This window comes from Sceloporus undulatus, chromosome 3 (genome assembly GCF_019175285.1).
Source record: "Sceloporus undulatus isolate JIND9_A2432 ecotype Alabama chromosome 3, SceUnd_v1.1, whole genome shotgun sequence".
NCBI classification, from domain to species: Eukaryota; Metazoa; Chordata; class Lepidosauria; order Squamata; family Phrynosomatidae; genus Sceloporus; species Sceloporus undulatus.
In genome coordinates this window covers 35654303-35677718 of record NC_056524.1, presented here as the reverse complement: position 1 = coordinate 35677718, position 23416 = coordinate 35654303, and the positions used below count along the sequence as shown (strand labels likewise).

Genomic DNA, 23416 nt, shown 5'->3' with positions numbered 1-23416 from the left:
GACTGGTTGCGAGCTGCTGGGTTCCCTCAATATGCCCAACTGTATGAAGGTACGTTTTGGGGAAAGGGCAGTACCTGCCACTTTTAATTCATTATGGGGGTGGGTTTTCAGGGAAAGGTGTCATGTTAACTTCAGTAGGTCAGCTAGAGTTGGCCCTAGCATTAGGTAATTCCTCAGGCAGTAAACATTGAAGAGTAAAGCAAACAGAGCAGTCTGTGTGTTTGTGCCCACTGGCCCTAGCTTGCTCCTGTCTGTTGCAATGGGAGACTATTATCCCGTTGCATTTATGAATTAGATTCAGCTGCTAGTGTTCTCAGCTTTTTAAAATGAAATCAAGGATGACACCTTCATGTCTGCCTCTGGCAGTAACATACCTTGGCCTGGCTTCCGTGTACAGTGGTCCCCCCCAGATTCGCAGGAGATACGTTCCAGCCCCCCTCAAATCCAAAATTTCACAAATATTCAAGTCCCGTTGTCCCCAATGGTGTCATTGGGGACAATGGGACTTGGCTATTTGTAAAATTCTCTCCCTCCCATACCGGCATCTTCCTCCTGGTGCTGGAGATTTTAATCAGAGCCTGGGTCACCAGGGCTTGTAATAGATCCCGGCAGCTATCAGGACTCTCTTTCCCAGAAGTGCTTGGGGCCCAGCATGTGCACACCCCACCCAGCCTCTCCATCACAACCAATGGGTGCACGAAATGGCAGTTGGCTGCGGGGACTAAAACTGTACGTGCTAAGGCCACAAATCCAAAGGGAACACTCTATGTTGGAAATATCACTTTCTTGAGAATTGCTAGAAATTCAGGAAAGTGGGAGAGATTGTTTAATCCAGGGGTAGGCAACCTGCAGCCCGCGGGCCAGATGCGGCCCAGCAAGGCCTTGGGACCGGCCCTAGCCCGGTCCTACCGCCAATTGCCACGGGAGCCTTTGGACTCTCGCGTGAGGGCGTGGGGCCTTTGGCCTATCCGGAGGAGACGGGCAAGGGGGGGCAAGTGGCAGGCAAGGGGGCAATTGTCTATAGAAGCCTCCAAAACATGCATTTATATTAACATTTTTTAAAAAGCAGCAATTTTTTTTGCGTGTCCTCCATTTTTTTAGGAAAGTGTCCTCCATTTGAAAATTTTGTCCTACATTTGTCCCGGTTTATTTATTTAATTAATTTTTTCTTTACAAATATATTTAATTATTTATTTTTTTGCTTCGGCCCCACAGTTGTCTGAGGGACAGCAACCCGGCCCCCAAAAAGGTTGCCTACTCCTGGTTTAATCTCACTAGCAAAGCAAACACAGCGAAATATGGGTGAGCAGGAAAACTAGGTCCACTTTATCTCCCAGTCCCACATGTCCCCAATAAAAAACACAAAGTCACTTGGTTAAAGTGAATAATACAACAAGTTTACTTACAGAATCATGTGGTATGAAGTAACACACAGGTCTAGCTGTGTTGCAAGAAAAATAAGGTAGGAAAAAGTAGGTTACATACATCTTAGAAAAGTTTCTTCTCAGCATGCAAGGAAGTCATGTTCTTCTGAGCATGAGAAGGCAAGAGAGGGATAATGGCGACCCGTTCTCTCAGGGACAAAAGGCAAAGGTGTGCTCTAGGGTAAACAGAAAATGGAGGAGGGGCTGTGAGTAAACAATAAGACTACCATAGACATGCATTACTAGAAGGTCTCAGCATGCAAAGTTGCTATATCCCAACACTGTATAAGCATTCCCATCTTCCAAAGTACTCAGAACAAAATGCTTTGATGTATGCTGAAGAGCAAACTGCAGTGAAGCACTAGAGATCTTAAATATCAGCTTTGCAGTTTAGGCTGCTTCTTGGCCCTGTTTTGTTAAGTAACTGACATTGCCAGGAGTACCAATGCACAACTTTGTCTACTACACCTTATTTGCTAGCAAAGGCAGGACTGGGCATTGCCACATCCACCAGGTTCTGATCAAAAGTGAATTGAAGTTACTTCTCCCTGGAGAGTGGACAAATCTATCAATCTTGCTTTCTCCCACATTCAAATGTTATAAATTTTGGTAAATTCTGATCAAGAATGAACTGAACTGAATTTTTCATCCATCCCTAAATCTCTGTTGGTTGTCCTACCAGTTAGTTTCCTAGCATCATTCAAAATGTTAACTTGTTGAAAATGACATGCTATCTCTCATATTGAATAATAGAGTAGTGGAGTTAAAGCACACAGAATCAAAGCACTAGTGTTTTGTTTTTGTTTGTTTTGTTTTTAGATTAGCAGGGCATCATCTACCACCCTCTTCAGGTTCTCCTTTTCTCTCTCAGTTTAGCTGCACTCTTCCCAGTAACCTGGGGGAAGTGGCTTTGCCATGCAGCAGTGAGTAGTTATGAGCAATTCCTGTTGGAATTGCTCGTGTTTATTGGAATTTACATACTATGAGAAGGACTGGAAAGGCTTGAAGTCCTCTGGTAAAAATGCATTGAATTTTGAGTACAAGTGGAATGAGGGCTGCTTTTAAGAAAGAGATCTGGATCCTTAACCAAAAAGGAGAAAGTGTTACCCATGCAGTTTGAAATTATGTGAGTGACATTTTAAAAATAAATAAGAGACACATGGTGAGCCATTTGGTTTGTATGGGGGGGGGGGGTGTTTGTCCTTTGCTGCAGTTCCAATCCAGATTGGCAGAGGTGTAGCTGCAATTTGCATAGGAATGAAGGCTCCCACTTGTACCAATGGGAGCTTTACTTATAACATAGGATCCTAATCTGGATCTGGACTGCCATGGGAGACAGTCTTAAAACACCATTCTTCGCCACTATTGCCAGAGTCCCATTCCAAATCTACCCTCATGCTACCATTCATGTAGCTGTTAATTACATGAATGGCATTTTGTCTAATTTGGCTCTGTGTCACAAATGTCAACTCTCTGGTTATAATATTGCAGTGTCATTGTCAGAGGAGGCCTTCTGTTACATGCAGCTGGTGGAAAAGACTCACTTAAATTTCTGAACAGTTTTAAAACACCATATAACATTTGTGAGGGCAATGTTGTATATTTATTATTAGCTTCTTTGGTCTCTTTAATAAAATGAGAAGGCTAGGGAATGAATTTAATAAAATAATGATAAATTAATTACCTATATGCTCAGGTTATTTCATGTATCTTTTATAAGGAAGGGTTTGGTACAGCATCATTCATAGAATCATAGGCGCGTTACAGACCGCCTAAAAGCGGGCAGTTTGGCACTGGCTCCATTAGCTACGCTGAGAAGCCCCAGCGGCCAGACCACGAGGCTTCCAGGCGCAGCTAAAAAGGAGCGCCGAAATGGTGTTCCTTTTTGGCAGTGGCGCCACAAGGTGCGAGGCGCACACTTGCAGCGTCACTTCCGCCGCACCATGTCTGGATGCTGTGCGTCCAAGACGTAAATATGGCAGCGCCCATGTGGACAGGCGCTGCCATTTACTACATGCTCCGCGCGTCCTAGGGAGAGAGGCAGTTAGGAAGGTGAAAACCTTCCTAACCCTAGCACGCCCCTTCCTAACCCTAGGACGCGCGGAGTGCATACTAAATGGCGGTGTGTAACCCGCCATAGAATCATAGAATAATAGGGTCAGAAGAGACCACAAGGGCCATTGCCTGCCTTGTTTTTGTCAAGACGACAAAAACATGTTCAAAGATGTCATTGCAGAGCAGATGGTCATACTGTCTATTACAATAATGAACAGCAACTCTTTATAGTATTGATCAGAATAATAATAATAATAATAATAATAATAATAATAATAAAACTTTTATTTGTATACCGCTTTTCCATCTGATCAAAGCGGTTCACACTATGCCAATTATGTGACATATGTCACAATACAAAGCAATACAATACATCAAGCAGTACAATATATCAACAGTTACATCAACAATATTACACAGTTCAATAAAAGTCTAATACCATATACAAAAAAATTAAAAACTATCAGTTGTGGTTGGGCATTCAGATCTTAATTAGGGTGTTCTATCTCTAGAGAGAATCAGGGGTGTATGCTATCTGAAAAAGATAAGTTTTCAATGCCTTCTTAAAGGCTTCCAGTGTCTAACATAGTCGGATCTTTTCGGGAAGGGCATTCCAGTGAGCGGGAGCTATCGCCGTGTAGGCTCTCTGATGAGTAGCTACTAATTTTACCCTGGGGTATTCAAGTAGGTATGTCCCCGATGTTTTGAGGGTGCGGGGTGGGTTATGTAGGGAGAGGCACTCCCTCAAGTAACTCGGGCCCAAGCCATGTAGAATCTTGTTAGAAGATTGAAAAAATTACTCTTTTGGTACTGTATTTAAAAAATGACATGTTGGCATTCAGTTAGTTGACAGTTCTTAACATTTTATTCTATTTAAAAGGGAAACTTGTATAATCCAAAGTAATATTAGTGGGGGGGGGAAGTTGGTTGTATTTGCATTTAATTTGAAAGTACATCCAGCATATCCAGGAAGGAAATAAGTTTTCCTCACTCCATTAAGCCATGTTTTTTCTCTTGTAGATTCCCAGTTTCCTATTGACATTGCTGCTGTAAAGAAAGATCATGATTTTCTTGACAAGGATCTTGTAGAACCTCTTTGTAGGTAAAGTGTTTCTCCTTTTTGACACTATTATTTTTATACTCTTTGTAATATTTTAGCACTTCACAGCATATGGTGTACTTTACTAATTTTGTTGTTGTTGTTTTGTGCCTTGAAGTCAACCCCCCTTTCTCCCATCCTCCGTTGTGCTGATCAGAGGTTGCTACTTTTAAATGCTGTTGATTACTCTTTATTAGGAAAGTGACATATTACTAGTGCATACATACTAGTATGCACTAATAATATGTCACTTTCCTAATAACGAGTAATCAATAACATTTACAGCATGTGCTACTTTTAAACATAAATTTTAAATTTTAAATACATATATTTTTAAAAAAATTAAATACACACACAGGTTTATGATGTTGTCAGCAATCACGTTGTGTACATTTTAAAATTAAATACTCGATGAGCCCTCAACCATTGTACCAAAATCTCAGTGTGTGGGAAGTGAAGTTTATAATTTCCCTCTGCGGGAAACAGTCATAATTTCCCTCTATGGGCAAAAAAATCTCATTGATGTCAATATGAGCTTTCCTCCTAATGCTATTTGCCACAGCAGGATGACATTTCATGGAGATTATGAAAGAGGAGGGAAGTCTTAAATCTCTCCTGCATTCACTCTGCAGTCTTGACAACAATCCTGCTATCAATATGCAGCTGGTATTTAATTAAAAAACACAGGCAGTTTGATTGCTAATCCCATTAACATCACATGTAAGCCAGAACTACTGGTCAGTGGACATTCATGTTTGTGAACCAGAGCATCTTCCAAACAGCTGCAAGACCTCAAGAGAGATTTGAAGCAGAGAAGAAGTGGGTAAGAGGAGAACATTTAATCCTTTCTTTCACCCCACATTTTATGTACAGTGCTTCCTAACTGTCCCCATTTCCACAATCCAGGGTTTCAGATATGTGCTTGCCACATTATAGGGTTAATCAGCTGAGAATTGTGAGAGGAGTGGAAGCAGTAGGTGGCACTCTTTTATATCTATCACTACTCTTGTGGAAGGCAGATCCTTCCGGACCTAGCCTAAGATAAGCTTACCATACTACCTTAAACACATCCAATTCTATCTGATTTTAGAAGCTAAGCAGATTGGAGCTGATTTGTACTGGGTTGGGAGATTGCTAAGGATCTCCAAGTAAGGCTAGAAAATAATCTTCCCTAAAAATGTGAAGAACCATCTACTGGGCTATATGGACCAATGGCCTGACTCTGTATAATGCAGATTGTTATGTTCCTGTGTTAATTTGTGGACAGGAATGTAATTGAGTCTTCAATATCCAGATACAAACACTGCCTGTTGTGTAAGATTTATTACTTTTGTACAGCATGGCTGTTACTCTGTTTTAACATTCCACTTGAGGAACTTTCTTAATCCCTTACGATTTTCAGGACAGAGTGATCAGCAATGAAGCCAAATAGATATCCACCACCACCACATTAACTGTTACTCTGTGGTGATTCAAGTAAAAAAGGAATAGTTGATTCAGTAAGAATATCTGTTTGAGAAGCTAAAATATGGTCTTGCCTAAATACCTAAAAGCAAGAGAGGCATGAAGTTGTAATTGCCAAACCCTTTCCCATTTAATAAGCTCCTGCTGCATTCTTATGATGGAATTTCTTGATTATGTGAATCAGTTCTGTCCAGGGGTTGTGTCTTTGTACCCATTTTTAGAAATCTGAACCAGTTCAGATGCCAAATGGCCAAGGGACCTTCACATAGATCGTTGACATGTCTTGATGGGAAGAAATGGCTGCAGAACAGCAATAATGTAGGAAGCCTCCTGTATTGCTGCATCTACTATCTCTGAACCTTGCATGTCCTGGCCTGGATTCCCTTTGCAGCTGCTCAACAACAGCTGCAGGCTGGAGTCAGAGGAAGTTGTCATTTGGACCAATTTTAAGGTGTCAGAACAGGGAGATGGAGTAAAGGGCCACCCAGAAGGCCACCCAGTTTTAAGAAGTTTTGCTTAACAATATTATTACATTTAGTATGAATCATGTGGCATCACAAACTGGACACAGTGTTTTGAGGGGACAATGCTTAGCTTCTCAAACAGATCAACCATTCCTTTTTGTTCTCCGTCCAGACTAAAAAAGCACAACATGTACCAAAAATGATTGTTATGAATGGGTGCACACATGCCTGGATTACAGTTTCTTTTGGCATGCTACAGGCAAACAGCAACCTGGATCCATACCTCTACTGCAAGTAGACCTTTGGCATTTAAGCTAATCTGTTGTAAACTAGTCTATTGTTGAAGAAATTTTAACTACTCTGGTGTTCATTATTTCATGTTGGAAATGTTGCATTTAAACTGTTTTGGTTTTATGTTACACATGTTAATGAAGATGTTGCTTTTAATTTCATTTTAGTACTGTTGGCCAACTATTGGCCAATGAGTGGCATTTTTGGCAGTAAGGTGGGGTTTAAATTAAATTAAACTGATGAAATTAAAATTGTCCAAGCTGGTGGTCATCCTATCAAAATAAATTCTGGAGTTTAACTACATTATGTGTGACCTTCTTTTATTTGTCCTGAATTTCCCACCATTTATCTTCAGTGGCTGACTCTTGGTTCCACATTTTTCATATCACAGCTAAGATCGAACATTGCTCTAGCACAGTGTAACTCTACACTCATGTAGTTAAGGTTGAACTACACCATCCTTTTGCTGAATACCAACATCATACAATCAATTGTATGCACTTTCAGAACTTAGATTATGGAACTGTGAACTGAATACAGATGTTATACCATTACAAAAAAAGCCAATACATTTGCCTAAAGTGCCGCAAGAATGTCAGCTCATGTGTAACATATATTTGGAGGAAAGGGGGGAACAGATTTCTGAATTCAAAACATAACTCATAAAAGCAGTTTGTCCTCACTTTGTTCAAATTGCCATTGATTATTATTTCTAGTTTCCAATTATTCCTGCTTAGGATCTGGCCCTGATTCCATTGATAGATGTGAGCAGATGGAGAACTCTATCTTCTATTGGCATGTCAAGAGGGTTTGTGAAATCCAGGCAGACTGTATTTAATTGGAAACTCTGTGGACATAAAGACAACCATTAATTCTTTTGTTTCATTGGCATGATCTGTTTCAAAATATTGGAGAGACCCCAAAAGATATGTCATCATCTATCTAGCTTGAACTATGGACAGCTAAATCAGTAAGATGGAGTTTGGTTACTGACTCCATTAAAGTGAAACCCTGAGTCTACAAGAAAGGGTTCTCTTTTAATATCTAGACATTAGAACAAAATGTAGACAGGAAACTAAAATCTATGCAAGTTTGTTCAAGTTTATTGGTGCATTTTAAAAGGAGAAATCAGTGGCACTCTTGTACTTCATTGTTTATTTCACTTTCTTTCTAATATTAGGATTTTCTATTATGTTCATCAGTTTATCACATATGGGGGGCAGAGCTTGTAAAAATATGTGGTTTTCTTATATGAAAGTTCATTTCTGATCAAGGTATTGGTTATCTATCTGTCAACCCATCAGCCAAATGATTGATTAAACTGGAGGAAATGGATTCCCATAACAGTGTCATGCATCAGAATTAGTGTTGCATAATCCCCTTACTATTTTTTGCTTTAGAGGTGTTATTTAAGTTCCAGTCATACAAAGAAACAAAAACCAAAAATCATATAGAGCCTATTAAGTTAATTGATGAGAGTCTAATCTTTGGATCTTTCTTTGGTTGTAGACGACTGAACACGCTGAATAAGTGCGCCTCAATGAAACTCGATGTGAACCTCCAAAAGAAAAAGGTAAGTACACATGGATTCAGAAATGTACTTTGTGTGAGCCAGAGGTTTTTTTTATTATGTCCTAAAATTATAGCTAGAATTGAACTTATTTTTAACCACTGAACTTCGAATAGCACGTGAAGACGAATTGTAGTTCATTATATATTCAGCAATGTTTTATAGGGCTTATTTTAATGTAAATCATACAGGTATTTTATGTCGCATTGTAAGAGGAATGGAGAAAAGGACTAACAGAAGTTAAACTGTCAAATGAAAGTTTACCCAAGTATTTCAGTACAGATTCTGCTCATGTAGTGTAATCATACTATGTTAAAGGGAAATATTTTACCTATGACTACCATGGCCCTATGACTCCTGTCTTTCCACCCTCTTTCTCCTGCCTGATGTTGTCTTTAGCTGAATATTTTTTTTTAAAAAAAAACAAACCCTATATTGTAATGTGAAGTTGAAAGCTATCATGGCCGGCATCTGTAGTTTTTTGTGTGTTTTTCGGGCTATGTGGCCATGTTCTAGAAGAGTTTCTAGAACATGGCCACATAGCCCAAAAAACCCACAAACAACTATATTGTAAGTTTGAATTCTGATGCATAGATGCAGATCATAGAAAGACTCTATAATAAGACAGCCATTGCTAGAAGACTTTACAAAATAAAAATACAGAAGCTTATATGTTGTCTGATTAACATGATACTACTCTTAAGTACCTTGTCTCACACTATTGTCTGTTGCTGTAATGGTTACAGGGCATGATCCCCTGTCAGATAAAAAGCCCTAAACATTTTTCATTTGTGGGTAGGTGTGCATGTGTGTGTGTGTGCTGTTTTATGAAAATAAGTCGTGTTTACAACCTTCTTGTGTAACACAGGCATTATTGTAGGCTTAAGGGTTTTCGAGAAGGAATGCAGAAAATGTCATTTGATATGGAACATTTTGTAACAGCGCCAACAACATTTTATTTACAAGCAACGCCTGTCCCTGGGGCTCTTTTTAATCAGTACAAACATACAGTGCAAACCATTGCTTTTAGAAACATTGTGCATATCTGGTTCTCTCTAAATGTTTAATTCTTTTTTTCTGGTTCAGAAGTAGCCAGCTGGATAGGAGGTTGGGTGGGAAGGGTTGGCTTTGCATGTCGTCTTCTCATGTGAACCTAAAACTCACCAACATCCTTTCTAGATAAGTGGCTGAGTCTGGCCTATTTTGAAACAAACCCATCCCCCTTCCCCATTTTTCCCACTCCCTTCAAACAGTGATTGGTATCTCAGGGCTGTTATCCTGAGTGGCTGGAGGCAAATAAATATAAAGAAGGAATTCTGTTTCATATGGTGGATGTGATTTTCCACATTTGAGTTTGAGGAAACAGACATCTCCTGACTCACCAAATAATTTGAAAATATCAGTTCAGATGTTTCTCCTGGGGCAATCTTAGCATCAGGTACTGGCAACCATTGGGTGGGATGGGGTGCCTTAGGTTCTGTTCATTAATTAAAGAAAACCATGGTGCTTCTGCAGTTTCTGCTGTTAGGGTAGCCTCCTGCATAATCTCTTGTCACCTCCAGTTTAATCTATATGGCCATATTAAACTATCACTGTGAGATAGTCCTAATTTGAAGATTGAAAGACAGCCCTTTTAATGGAAGAAATGCACTGACTCTGGAATTTGTACTTAATTGATAGAGCCAGACAAAGAATTTCTTCTGTTTTCAATATTGCAGTCAACTTACCACCTCATTCCAAGGATGTTGTTCCTGTGCTAAACTTGTATCTGGCAGCTGAAATGGACTGGATGAGGGAAAACAAACTGAAGCTTAATCCTGACAAGGCATGGGTGTTTCTGGTCAGTTGAAAGACAGGTCTGGGAGTAGGGATTCAGTCTATGTTAGACACATGGGTTACACTCCCCCTGAAAATTCAGGTTTGCAGTTTAGGGGTTCTGAATTCAGCTCTGAGCCTAAAAAAGTGATCAGGAGTGCTTTTGCACAGTTAAGGTTAATGTACCAACTGCACCCATTCCTTGAAAAGTCAGATCTGGCAACAGTGATACATGCCTTGGTTACATCCCATTTAGAATACTATAGCGCTGCTTTTGAAAAGTGCTCAGAAATGTGAGTTGGCCAAAAGAGCTGCAAACAGGTCATCAACTAGGGCTAGATTCTGGGAGGACACAACTCCCTATTCGCAACAGCTCTACTGGAACAAATCAAAGTGCTGGTTTTCGCCTATAAAGCTTGGTTCCAGATTATATGAATGACTGTATCTCCCTTTATGAGCACTTTAAAGCTGTGAGATCACCCAGAGAGGCCCTTCTCTCTGCCCACCATCCTCTCGAGTGTGTTTGGTGTAAACAAGGGTGAGGGCCTTCTTGGTGCCTGCTCTCAAACTTTGGAACTCCCTCCCTAGAGAGGCCAGGATGGCCTGCCCCTGCTCTCTTTTTGGCAGGTAAAACGTTTTTGTGCCATCATGCTTTTTCAAATTGATGAGGATTTTAAATGCAATTCCCATTTTGATGTTAGTATATAATTTTTAAATACATTTTACTATTTCAGTGTTTGATATCTTTATCTTCATGAATTGTTTTATATATATACTTTTTAAATCTTTTGTATCGATTTTGTATTTGTTCTAAATTTGCTATTAGCCATCTTAAGGTCCCATATCAGAGAAAAAGGTGGGATATAAATAAATAAACAAAACAACAATAATAGGTTATCAGTTACTGATGGGTACACTATGACAATATTTAAAATTGAAACACTTGGGGGGGGGGTCTTTATATGGGCCATTAGCTCTGAGTGCCTCAGCAACCCCTACTGTGTTGAAAGCATTAATTATGTTCTCAGAGAAACAGACAACAAAAAGTCTAAATAGAACAAAAGGTTAGATTGTCCTGTGCAAATAAACTGAGCATCAGTATGCCTTTTAGAAAGATATTGTCTTTCTTATGGCTTCTTATGGCTTCTGATGTAAGTGTGTTCAGTGGTTGCCTCCTTCTGGTTGGAGGTATTACAACATATTAATTTGGTATTTTGAAAAAAAATTTGGCACTGGTAGACACATGTGTTCTTTTAAATGTTATTCTTGCAATGTGGGATCTAACTGATTACTGGGTATGCTTTTACAGTTTCTCAATGATTTAGACTACAAGATTTGAAAGATAAGCATTCACTATCGTTCAGTGGTCAGAAAATTTTGTTGCTTTAGCTCCACATGAACATGTATTTTCTACACACCATCTTCAAGAAAATGTATTCTTTTTTAAATATGGTCAGTTTGTATTAATACATACACCTAGCATTTATTCATATCCTGTGTGTTTCATTTTTCTTTTTTCTATTTCATTGTAGTCATACTTTAAAAGTCTGGTATATATATATATGGCCCGACGTCATAAGGACGTCACGAGTGCGCCATTGGCACACTGCAACATTCTTATGGTGCCGCAAGAAGGACCCACTTTTTGCGGGTCCTTTTTGCTGCGCGAGGGAGCTGCTCAGTTTGTCCGCTGCAGCTCCCTCATGCAGCAAAACAAGGCACGGGCAGATCGCCCTTTTTGGGCAGTCTGTATCCCGCCATAGTGACTAGATCAAGGGAAGAAATAGTGCCACTCTATTCTGCTTTGGTCAGGCCTCATCTGGAATACTGCAGCCAGTTCTGGACACCACAATTCAAAAAGGGTGTTGTGAAACTGGAGCATGTCCAGAGGAGGGTGATCAAAATGGTGAAGGGTATGGAAACCATGCCTTGTGAGGTGAGCCTTAGAAAGCTGTGTATGTTTAGCCTTCAGAAGAGACGGTTAAGAGGTTATATAGTAACCCTGTTTAAGTATTTAAAGGGGTGTCATATTGAGGATGGAGCCAGCTTGTTTTCTGTTGTTCCTGAGAATAGGACCCAGAACAATGTATGCAAGCTATAGGAAAAAAGATTCCACCTCAGCATTAGAAGGATCGTCCTGACAGTAAGAGCTATTTAACAGTCAAACACACTCCATTGGAGAGGGGTGGAATCTCCTTCTTTGGGAGTTTTTAAACAAAGGCTGAATGGGCATCTTTTGGGAGTGGTTTGATTGTGAGTTCCTGCATGGCAGGGGGTTGGACTGGCTGGCCCATGTGGCCTCTCCAAATCTGTGAGTCTATGATACTTTTATGCCATGCCATGCCATGCCAAGTTATTGTCCCCATTCCATGTCTTTAAAATTTCTGGAAATTTTATGTGCAATTGAAAGGCCAATAATTAGTGGTGAAGCATATATTTTGGATTCAAAAGGTCTGAAAGCAGGGTGACCAGATGTTATAACAGCAAAGGAGGACAGTGGAACATGCTCCCCGAGAGTTTGGTGGAGTCTCCTTCTTTGGAGTTTTTTAAACAGAGAGGCTGGATGGCCATCTGATGGGGGTTTTTTTATTATTGTGAGTTCCTGCATGGCAGGTGGCCCATGTGGTCTCTTCCAACTCTATGATCCTATGAGTTCACAGGGCTACAAACTCACCTTCCCAGTGAAACTTTCATATCAGTATAATTTGTAAAATCAATTGCTGGGATCAATCCTATCTGTCTTTGTTTATTCCATCACTTGCCAGACACTGTCTCCTCCATCATCCTCTTCAACTATGAAAATCTGACGGAGTGCTTTGGAGGCAGATGTCTGAGGAAAAAGAAGGCATGCCAATTCCATTTCAGTCAACAAGACTGGGAGCTTTCTATCACATTTGCTCCAGCTGGGGATGACAGCAAGAACAAACAAGCAAGGGAAAGGTTGAGAAGACTTTAGGTCACCTGTTGACTTATGGTGACACCATGAATTTTGTAGGGTTTTCTTAGGCAAAGAATACTCAGAGGTGGTTTTGCCAGTTCCTTCCTCTGAAATATAACCTACAGCACTTGGCATTCATTGGCAGTCCCCCACCTGAGTACTAACCAGGACTGCTTAGCTTCCAAACTCAAACAGGATCTGGTGCCTTTAGGGTATTTACGCAGGCTGCATAAGTATAGGAATGGGTAATGTCTCTTCAGGTAGTAACTGCTAACAGTGGTGCTATCAGGATTTGACTTCAAAGCAGGTATCCAAAGCCCCACTTGGGACAGAAGGATCCCTAGTTATCAAATTTTAATGGAAGTAAATTAGTAAGTGTTACTTGATAGAGACACCCCCTGCCTAAAAACTTAAAACCAGAATCCACCATTTCCAAAGTGCAACATGGCCCCCTATTCATTTAACAATAATTTGTTGACAAGACCTGGAGTTTTAGGGTCTTTACGTTCTAATTCTGGTTAGAAAGCTTGGCAAAGTTATATTTTCAAGCATCTCCTTCAATACATTATAAAAACAGTAGCAAAATAAGCAGAAGAATAGCCTTTTATTAAAGGCCAATCAAGAATGAAAGGTGTGAATCTAATAAGGCTTCTGTGAGGCATTTTGGGAGAGAAGAAAAGACAAAAACATAATTAACTTGAAATCAATGGCAAAAAAAATCTACATAATCAAACCCCTTGCTCCAGCTATTAGACTCCAAACTCCAGTCATAATGAAATTCCCTTACAAAGAAAGAAGGTGAGAATCATGCAGCTCTCCAGATGTTTCTAAACTGCAATTCCCAGCATTCATCATTTTGGCTATATTGCTTATGGCTCTGCAACTTGAAATCCCAACAGCATCTGGAGTGACTCCGACTCCTCCTTTTTATTAATGTGTAGGTGGGAAATGCCCACACATTGTTCAGATAGAAACAGCTGCAGTTGAAACAGCCATCTTTTGCAGCTGTGGGGTCATAGCCTTAGTAAGGAAAAAATGAGGGGGAAATGATTAAAATGGAACCACATTTGTACATTTTCCTGGCATTCACATCCACCAAAGGGAACTATGTTTTCAAGTCAAGTTTTATTTAATAATATAAAAATAATAAAATCTTTATTTATAGCCCGCCTTTCCACAGATCAAGGTGGGTTACAATATGCAAAATACACAATTGCACAAGTATACAATGTCATAATAAAAACATCAATAAAACACATTAAAAGGTACAATTAACAATTAACACCATCCAGTCCAGCTCAAAATGCAAAGCTGTAAAGGGAGAGCAGGAGTACAACTGGGACATTAGGGGAAAGCCTGCTGAAAAAGGAAGGTTTTTAGCCTCTTCCTGAATAGGTCGAGGGAAGTGGCCAAGCGGAGCTCGCCGGGAAGCGAGTTCCAGAGCTGTGGGGCCGAGATGGAAAAGGCCCTCTATGCTGTTATAGAATATTTTGCATCTGGAACTCACAACAGTTGCTTCCCAGCTGACCTGAGTGTGCGGGGCGGATTATATGGAGAGAGGTGGTCCGCCAAGTACCCTGGGCCCAAGCCATTTAGGACTTTATAGGTAATAACCAACACCTTGTATTGCGCCCAGAAGCAAATGGGCAGCCAATGTAGATCTTTAAGCAAGGTGTTATGTTACTGGCCCTGGAGGATCCAGTGACCAGTCTTGCTGCCATGTTCTGAACCAATTGTAGCTTCCGAGAGTGGTACATGGGTTGCCCCATGTAGAGTGCATTACAGAAATGCAACCGAGAGGTTACCAGAGCATGTACCACCGTTTCAAGGTCCCCCCGGCCCAGGTAGGATCGCAGCTGCCATATCAGCCAAAGCTGATAGCAGGTGTTCCTGACCGGCGCATCCACCTGAGATGTAAGGTGAAGCGATGAGTCCAGGAGCACCCCCAGACTGTGAACTGAGTCCTTTCAAGAGGAGCGTGACCCCGTTCAGGACAGGTGGACAAACATCCATCCCCGGGCCGGGGGAGCCTATCATGAGCACCTCCGTTTTCTCTGGATTCAGACTGAGTTTGTTTTCCCTGGATTCAGACTGAGTTTGTTTTCCCTCATCCAGCCCATTACCTACTCCAGACAGGCGTCTAGAGGAGAGATGCCATCCCTGGTCACTGCATCAGTCGGAGACACAGAGAAACATATTTGGGTGTCATCAGCGTACTGATAACACCGCGCTCCGTGTCTCCGGATGATCTCGCCCAGCGGTTTCATGTAAATGTTAAATAGCATGAGGGACAGAATGGCTCCTTGAGGGACACCAGATGTAAGTGTCCTCTTATCGGAGCACACGTCCCCCAGCTGCACCATCTGGAATCTACCCGAGAGGTAGGAACGGAACCAATGGAGCGCAGTGCCCCCGATTCCTAACTCCCTCAGGCGTTCCAGAAGGATACCATGGTCAATGGTATCAAAAGCCACTGAGATGTCTAAAAGCACTAACAGGGACACGCTACCCCGTCCATGCCCAGAGGGAGATCATCAACCAGGGCGACCAGGGCAGTCTCAACTCCATAGCCCGCCCAGAACCCGGTTTGAAATGGGTCTAGAAAATCAGTATCATCCAAGACCGATTGAAGCTGGATTGCAACTGCCCTCTCAATCACCTTCCCCAAGAAGGGTAGCAGTGAAACAGGCCGATAATTATTATGCATCAGGGGGTCTAGGGAGGGCTTTTTTAACAGCGGTTTTACTATGGCCAATTTTAAGCTGGATGGAAAACGCCCTTCCCTGAATGATGGATTAATTATGCAGTGCAACATAGTGGTTACAACCGCCGCCCCCCCGAGCCGCTAACCATGAGGGACAGGGATCGAGAGAGCAAGTTGCCTTCCTAACACTTCTAAGGATCTTGTCCACTTCCTCAGTACTTACAGACTCAAAATGATCCAGTACAATTGAGTCCACGGAGGCTCTGGAAACCTCTACTCTGGTTCCTGAACTAATGCTGGAGTCGAGATCAGCCCTTATCCGAGAGGTTTTATCCACGAAGAAGTTGTTAAATTCGTCACAGCAGGCCTTAGATGGTTCCAAAATAGAGTTCAGGGAGGAGGGCAGCTGAGTAAGCTCCCTCACTACCTTGAACAGCTCTGCTGGATGCAACTCCACGGATGCAATACGCGCAGAAAAGAACGAATTCGCTTATCGCCACTCCGTAGTCCTCCAAAAGAGAGTCTAGGAGTGCCTTGTCAGCTAAGTCCTGATGTCTCCCCCATTTGCGCTCTAGTCGTCGCAGCACCCGCTTCCTTGCCTGGAGATCTTCCGTGTACCAGGGCTGTTTTTTGGAAGCAGGCCTGAGAGGACGCTTGGGAGCAATACTGTGTATAGCCCTGGAGAGATCAGTGTCCCAGGTGGTAGTCAGGGCATCAACAGAATCGCCGTCAGTTCCAACCATATACCCCTCTAGGGCTTCTTGGAACCTTTTGGTTTTTATCAGCCTTCGAGGGTGGACCATCCTAATGGGTCCGCCACCCCCGGGGGGGATCTGGGTAGATGCCTTGATTGTAGCCTCTACCAGGAAATGATCCGTCCATGACAAGGCGGAAATATTTGTTACTTCCGCCCACGGAGTCTCCATGTCCGTGCAAAAGACCATATCGAGTGTATTACCAGCAGAATGCGTAGGCCCCATGACCAGTTGAGACAGGCCCATGGCAGTCATGGTATCCATGAACTCCCGAGCCACACCTGATGGACTGTGGCTGGCCACGAAGGGGATGTTGAGGTCCCCCAGGACAAGAAGCCTAGGAGACTCCAGCACCAGCTCCGAGACCAGCTGTGTCAGCTCGGCCAGGGAGTCTGTTAGCGCACGGGGTGGCCGGTAGACCAACAGAATCCCTAAGTTGTCTCTGGCCTTCAGGGTCAGGTAAATACACTCGATATAAGTAGTTTGCCGAACATGGTTCCTGGATATTTGTCTTTTAACCAGCAGTAACATGACTAAGAATAGAAAATTAGTTGTGGAGGTTTATCCAGACTGGTGATTTGTGCTGGTTTGTGTCACACAATTTAACATTGCTTCTTGACTGTTTGTAATGCTTCAATATCCAAATTTTAAATGTGGCACTTTATAACATAGGTTGTGACAGTGTTTATGGGCATGCCTAATCTCGGACCCTTCACATTTGCTGTCTCCTTTTGTTACTTCAAAATGCCCCTTGAAAATTAAAGTTATTATTTAAAACTAAAATGTTTCAGAAGTTTAGTGAAAGAAAGGCCAGGTTCTTCTGTGTTTTCAAATGAGGTTTGATTTTCCCTGTCATCTCTCCTACTCTTGAGAAGGATGTCTGGGAGAACAAAGCCAGCCTTGTAAATGCTTCTCCATTGGCTTCTCCATCGCTCAACTGAGCAACCACAGCTGTGGTTGGAGTCTAAGCAAAGGGAACACCAATTGTGGATGAAGAAGGAATGTTGATGGCCCTGGGGTCTTACCCACATGGCACTAGCATTGAAAAGAGATATTCCCCTTACTAAGTGAAGGATGGCTAGGAGAGTGAAAAGGATGGGTCGAGGGATGAAAAATCCAGGGGGGGAGGAAGCATGTCCAGAGTTGCCTTACTCTTCCATCCACCACTCCTATCTTCTTCCCTCATCATAGGCTACTGAAGCTGTGAGTTGACTATAATCACAGTTGGATTAGGATTGTCACAAATGTGTGTCATCAGTTTATGCCTTCTCTTTGGCTAATGTAATGCTGTCATAAGTTTTCAAGCATTTGACTTTTCTATATTTTGGAGTTAGAATGGAATGCCCTATTAATTTCCTAATAACTCACATGTGATAACATCATGACACTTGACTTCATGTGATAGTGTCATTTGGTTAAAATTTGTGGTATGATACACAATAGTTGGTTGTTTCATCAGTTCCATTTTATTTTTTGCCCTCACATGCTTATTAAGTAAATGCCCATGAGGTTTTTCTGTGGGAACCTCCTAGGCAAGATAGAATACCTTGTACATGGGTCTACTGAATGAACTAATGCTGAGGGATATTTACTTTGTAGTGAATCAGATCTATTTATTTCTGCACTACAGAGATTGCATTGGAAATTTTAAGTGAGGAAGGAAAAACTGTATTTCACTATAGTACTAAAATAAGAACATTACCAACTAGGATGTGTAACTTTTAATTGCATCACCTGGAAAGTGACCTATCTACCATGTTTTTTTCCAGAGTGAAGACTCTGATGAAGAAGATCTTTGTGCCATTAGTAACAAATGGACTTTCCAAAGGACAAGCCGAAGATGGTCTCGGGTAGAAGACATTGACACCTTAATTCATCAATCAGGGAAACATGGCTCCTCAGGGGACAGTAAAATGAAGATCACAACCAGTAGTGAAAGCGTACTTACTGATCTGAGTGAGCCTGAGGTCTCATCTATTCACAGTGAGAGCAGTAGTGGAAGTGACCATAGGAGTCAGTCTGTAGTTAGCAGCCTTCTCAGGGAGACATTGGATGGATCAGGACAATACTGTGTAGAAAATGCTCATGACTTTTGTTCAGCTGGCAGTACCCTTTCCCAGCTTCCAGAAGATTCTACGAACCTCAGGAATGAGAACCCAATGCGAACCAAAGCTAAAACGTTTTTAAAGCGCATGGAGACACTTAAAAACAAGAGTGCCCATGGAAAATTAAAAGGTGCTGGGAGGACTAGTGGCTTAGTAATAAGTAGACCTATTCTTCAGCATGAACCAAAACTCCTAAAGGATTTGCAATGTATGGAGATAAGGGATGGAGACCTCCAAACTGTAGGAACTCAAGACACATTCAAACAAGGATCTTCTTTCTCTGCTAAATCTAGCAGTGACAGCAGCCAGTCGGAGATGAGCAGTAGTGGCATGAGCACTCCTTCCTTAAAGGAGCGCAAGTATCATGAAGCAAATAAACGAGGTGGCATGTACTTGGAGGATCTGGATGTTCTGGCAGGGGCAGCACTCAGGCAAGGAATGGATCAAAACCATAGAAATGAATTTCATTCCCAAGAGAACCTAGTGGTTCATATTCCTAAAGACCATAAACCTGGAACATTTCCTAAGGCACTTTCAATTGAAAGCCTGTCTCCAACAGACAATAGCAATAGTGTCAGCTGGAGGACAGGTGGCATTTCATTAAACAACAAGACGGGTTCAACACCCAAAGATGCCAGCCCCCTTGCTTCTTGCCCAAAGGAGAGCCGAATTAGCATTTATGACAATGTTCCAGGTTCTCACTTATATGCCAGTACTGGAGACCTTCTAGACTTAGAGCGAGAAAACTTTTTTCCTCATCTGGATGACATTTTGCAGCAGGTCAATGGGCTTCAAGAATCTGTAGATGGTTGGTCAAAAAATATATTGCCAGAATTGAAAAACAATGTTTTATCAGTAGGTGACTGTAGCCCTCTGGCATTTCAGTCACCAACAAAAATTTCATTAGACTTTGAACAGAACTCTGTATCTGATGGCCGAACAACTCCTAGTGATATGGATAGAGATGGAACATCTCTCAATGAATCAGAAGCTCCTGGTGTCAGGGATAGAAGAGACTCTGGTGTTGGAGCATCACTTACCAGGCCAAACAGGTTTGTAGCTTTCTTCTTGTTTGAATTAGAGATAGGTTGGAAAAATCCTGGTGCTTGGAGTTCCAGAGCAGAAAACAATAAAAGTATATAGGTGTTGTTCAGCTGTTATATAGTTATATAGGAAGGAGCTGATGGGTACTGTTACAGAATACCCTTGGGACACATGGTAGTTCAACACTGCTATTAATTTTAATTCCCAATTTAAGGTTTAATTCTAAACTGTTCTTTGTTGAAAACTTTCCTACTTACAGCAGTGCAAACAATAGTGTTAACTATAGTAGAGGCAGTGAGTTCAGAAATGTAACTATTTTAGAGTACAATACCCAGAGAACGGGGGGATTTTGCAATTTGTAGTACGAAACAGGAACTTTTTCAAGCTCTGAACAGGTAGTGTCTTACTAGAAATAAATTGCCTTGAATAGAAATCGTTTCATCCTCACAATCTATTTGAAGGACTTTTTCACAGATATTAGACTTTCCAGAAAGGTTTGTATCAGCAAACAGGGTTATGAATTGTACATTGTGGTTACAATGCTACAACTTCTTAGTCATGCATAGCTGCCGTTGAAATGAATGCAATTTACTGAGGCATGAATTTTATGAACAATAAGATGTCTGCATGTCTGAGGAATAGCTATAACATTCCTCAGACATGTAGACATCTTGAATGCATTCTTATTATGTTACCGAAATGTTGGCAGCACTTTGTGGAATCTTTATGGGTTTATACTGGTATGAGGGACAGCAAAAGGATAGCTTGTATACTTGTAGAGACATTTTATAAGCATCAACCCTAGCACCATGATTAGACTTCTTATTTGTATTTTATTTTGTTTATCTAAAGGCGATTGCGCTGGCATAGTTTCCTGATCTCTCACCAAATGAGCCATGCCATGGGATCACTCCAAATTAGCAGTCAGTCAGCTGCTCAGTTAAATCTGCTACAAAAATTTTCCCTGCTTCGTCTTACTGCCATCATGGAAAAATATTCCATGTCAAACAAGCATGGCTGGACATGGTGAGTACTGCAGCAGTTAAATTATCTTGATATTTAGCATTCTCTAGTTATAAAGCACTAAAAATCTATTCATCATAAAAATAAGACAATTTATTCTGTCAATATGAAATTTTGCATGGAAAATATACTAGGTTGAGGGTATAATACAAGTCAAACATCAGGAAAATGTGAAGTATTGCCTTGAATCCCATTTTAGGAGGAAGGTGGGACATAAATCCTATAAATAAAATAAAATAAATAAAATGTCATAACAGTTTACATTTTGTGCATTTAATATGACATATCATGCATCCATGTTTTTGCCCATTCAAAATATTTATTTATGTATCCTTGAGACAGTTCAAATTATGTTTTTCAAGTCAGATACATTAAAGGGACACTCGGTTTCTTGTCTGATGAAAAAAATGTACATATTTCTAAAATGGCAAGTTTTAAATTATCCATTTGACTGTATTATGGGAAATAAACTTAGAGAATCCTTGTTGAGATAATTTCTCCATAAGGTCACTAAAATGAGTACCTAGCTTCTTGGGGGCAATTAGCTTAAAGTTGTGAACTTCTTGGAGACTGCTTAGCATGGTATGCAGCAGTATATAAATGAAGCTGTTGTTGCTATAAAGAGATTTGGATACCTGAAAGTTGTAGAAAGTTGTGGCATTGTTCTACCATTCCAGTTTTATGATCAGCCACAGGGCTGATGGGAGCCCCTAACATTGCCGTATATGGAACAGTGGTAAAACTGGTATTAGTTTGCAGAGATCCAACTTCTGTACTGTGAAATATAAAACTTGACTACATTGCATAGTTTTTAAAAATTGAATCTTGCTGTTGGACCTTGGATTTAGGCAGGGATAGTGCAATTTTGTTTGACCTGAAATGTACCCCATATTTCCTAGTAGACATTCTGGACATTTCAGGGCAAAAAGAAATTGTAAAAATTGTGTGTGGGGGGGGGGCTTTTTGGGGGGGGAAGGGGGGGGCTACCAAATGTGGTGGAAATGCCCTCCACACACAAGTAAAGTGAATTTGGGGAAATTGTGGATTGTATATCTCCACCCTGCGCCCCAGAATGACCGCTGAAGACAATATTAAACTTAACTCCCATCATCATTTGTGCACTTGGGGATGGATGGGTAGAAATCCTGGCTACCTGCGAGTCAAAGAAAAAGACAATTTAAAAGAAAGAAAGAAAGAAAGAAAGAAAGAAAGAAAGAACATAGTTATTGGTCATTGTTATTTGTGAAAAATAATAGTTGCATTATCATTACCTTTAAAATGACATGTAAAGGTAATGTCTTTTCTCATAGTACATTATGTGCATAGTCTGTATATATATTATGCACCAAGGGAAAATCCAAGAGTGTTATGCTTCAAGAACGGTCACTTTATTAAACAATTTGGTCATGGACTTTAGATTTTCAGTTTTCCAGCCATGGTGTTATGGGTTACACAGCATATGATGAATGACATATTCCACAGACAAAATGCATCCTTGGCATCAGTTATAACATAACATACTCTGGCTAAGTACTTTATGACATTAGCTTACATCTAAGTAGCCCATATGAGAGTTTTAAGGATTATTACTCTCATTTTGCTGCCAAAGGCAATCAAAGCAAAGCTGTAACATTTTGGTCTACAGTCACACAGCAGGAAATGTAATTCAGGAAGTCTGACTCCATAACTGCTGGGAGATTCCCAGCTTACAACAGTAATAAAAGTAATAATTATTTTAAAAAACAAGAGGAATAAATACAGACAAAATTTTAAGCAAGCCTTAGAATGTAATGGCATTCTAACTTCTGGTGTTAGATATTACCCATGGAGAAAATGTACTGTACTGTGTACAAAGACAGCAACCCATCCAGTTAAACATAAAAGGAAGAGAAAGGAGGAAAATGTGAAGCACTGAATTAGAAGTGTACAATTGTGGACATGTCTCACAGATATTGAGGTTGGGTTTGGCTTGGTTTAACCCAATTCTACCTACCAGGTTACTGCTTGCAACACAATTAGCATGGAAGGCTGAGGGGTGGATGTTGCCATTATCCAGAGGAATTCCATCTCTCTCATTAGGAGCACCATCTTCTTTGGCTGCTGGCATCAGTTTATCTGATCCAGCAAAGGTTATAGTGTAGTGCCAGTGTTGAGAGCAGCATGATTCAGGATTCTGGAGATCAGGGTTCCATTCCCCGCTTAGCCATGAAAATCCACTGGATGATGTGAGTCATACACTTTCAACCTTAGAAAACCCTATGATAGGTTCACCTTAGGATCACTATAAGGTTCACCATAAGTCGGTAATGACTTGAAGGCACACAACAACAATGCCAGTCCCAGTATGCCTTATGTAAACAATGCATACTCAGTACCTGCTAAAGTAAACTTGTGTCCTGGACTGTCTGTCCTACTCCTACTCCTACTCCTACTCCATCATCATCATCATCATCATCATCATCATCATCATCATCATCATCGTCATCTTATTGTACAACCACAGATTCACTGAATGGCAGTCTTTCTGTTTGCTCAGATACTAGTTCCCAGTAATCCTGTCTATGGTACAACAAAAGAAAGGAACTAGGTGAGACAATCAAACAGCCCAGTTTAGTAGCAAGCAAATACTGCAGTCTCTTGTGCTTGTAATCAGTAGGATAGGAAT

The 23416-nt window shown here is 40.9% G+C and overlaps 1 protein-coding gene across 3 annotated transcripts in view; it reads left to right on the top strand.

The window, feature by feature from the left end:
* LOC121925367 (stAR-related lipid transfer protein 13-like) overlaps nucleotides 1–23416 on the top strand; it is a 1219986-nt gene continuing 1196570 nt past the window's right edge. The window contains exons 1-5 of one of the 3 annotated variants that reach the window (XM_042457432.1): nucleotides 1–49; nucleotides 4500–4577; nucleotides 8307–8370; nucleotides 18349–19736; nucleotides 20581–20754. In XM_042457432.1, the coding sequence (XP_042313366.1) occupies nucleotides 8338–8370; nucleotides 18349–19736; nucleotides 20581–20754 (1595 nt within the window). In that variant the 5' untranslated portion in view covers nucleotides 1–49; nucleotides 4500–4577; nucleotides 8307–8337. Of the gene's footprint in view, nucleotides 50–4499; nucleotides 4578–5237; nucleotides 5398–8306; nucleotides 8371–18348; nucleotides 19737–20580; nucleotides 20755–23416 lie in introns of those variants that run through there. The other 2 variants (XR_006102863.1, XM_042457431.1) reach the window with 2 other exon arrangements.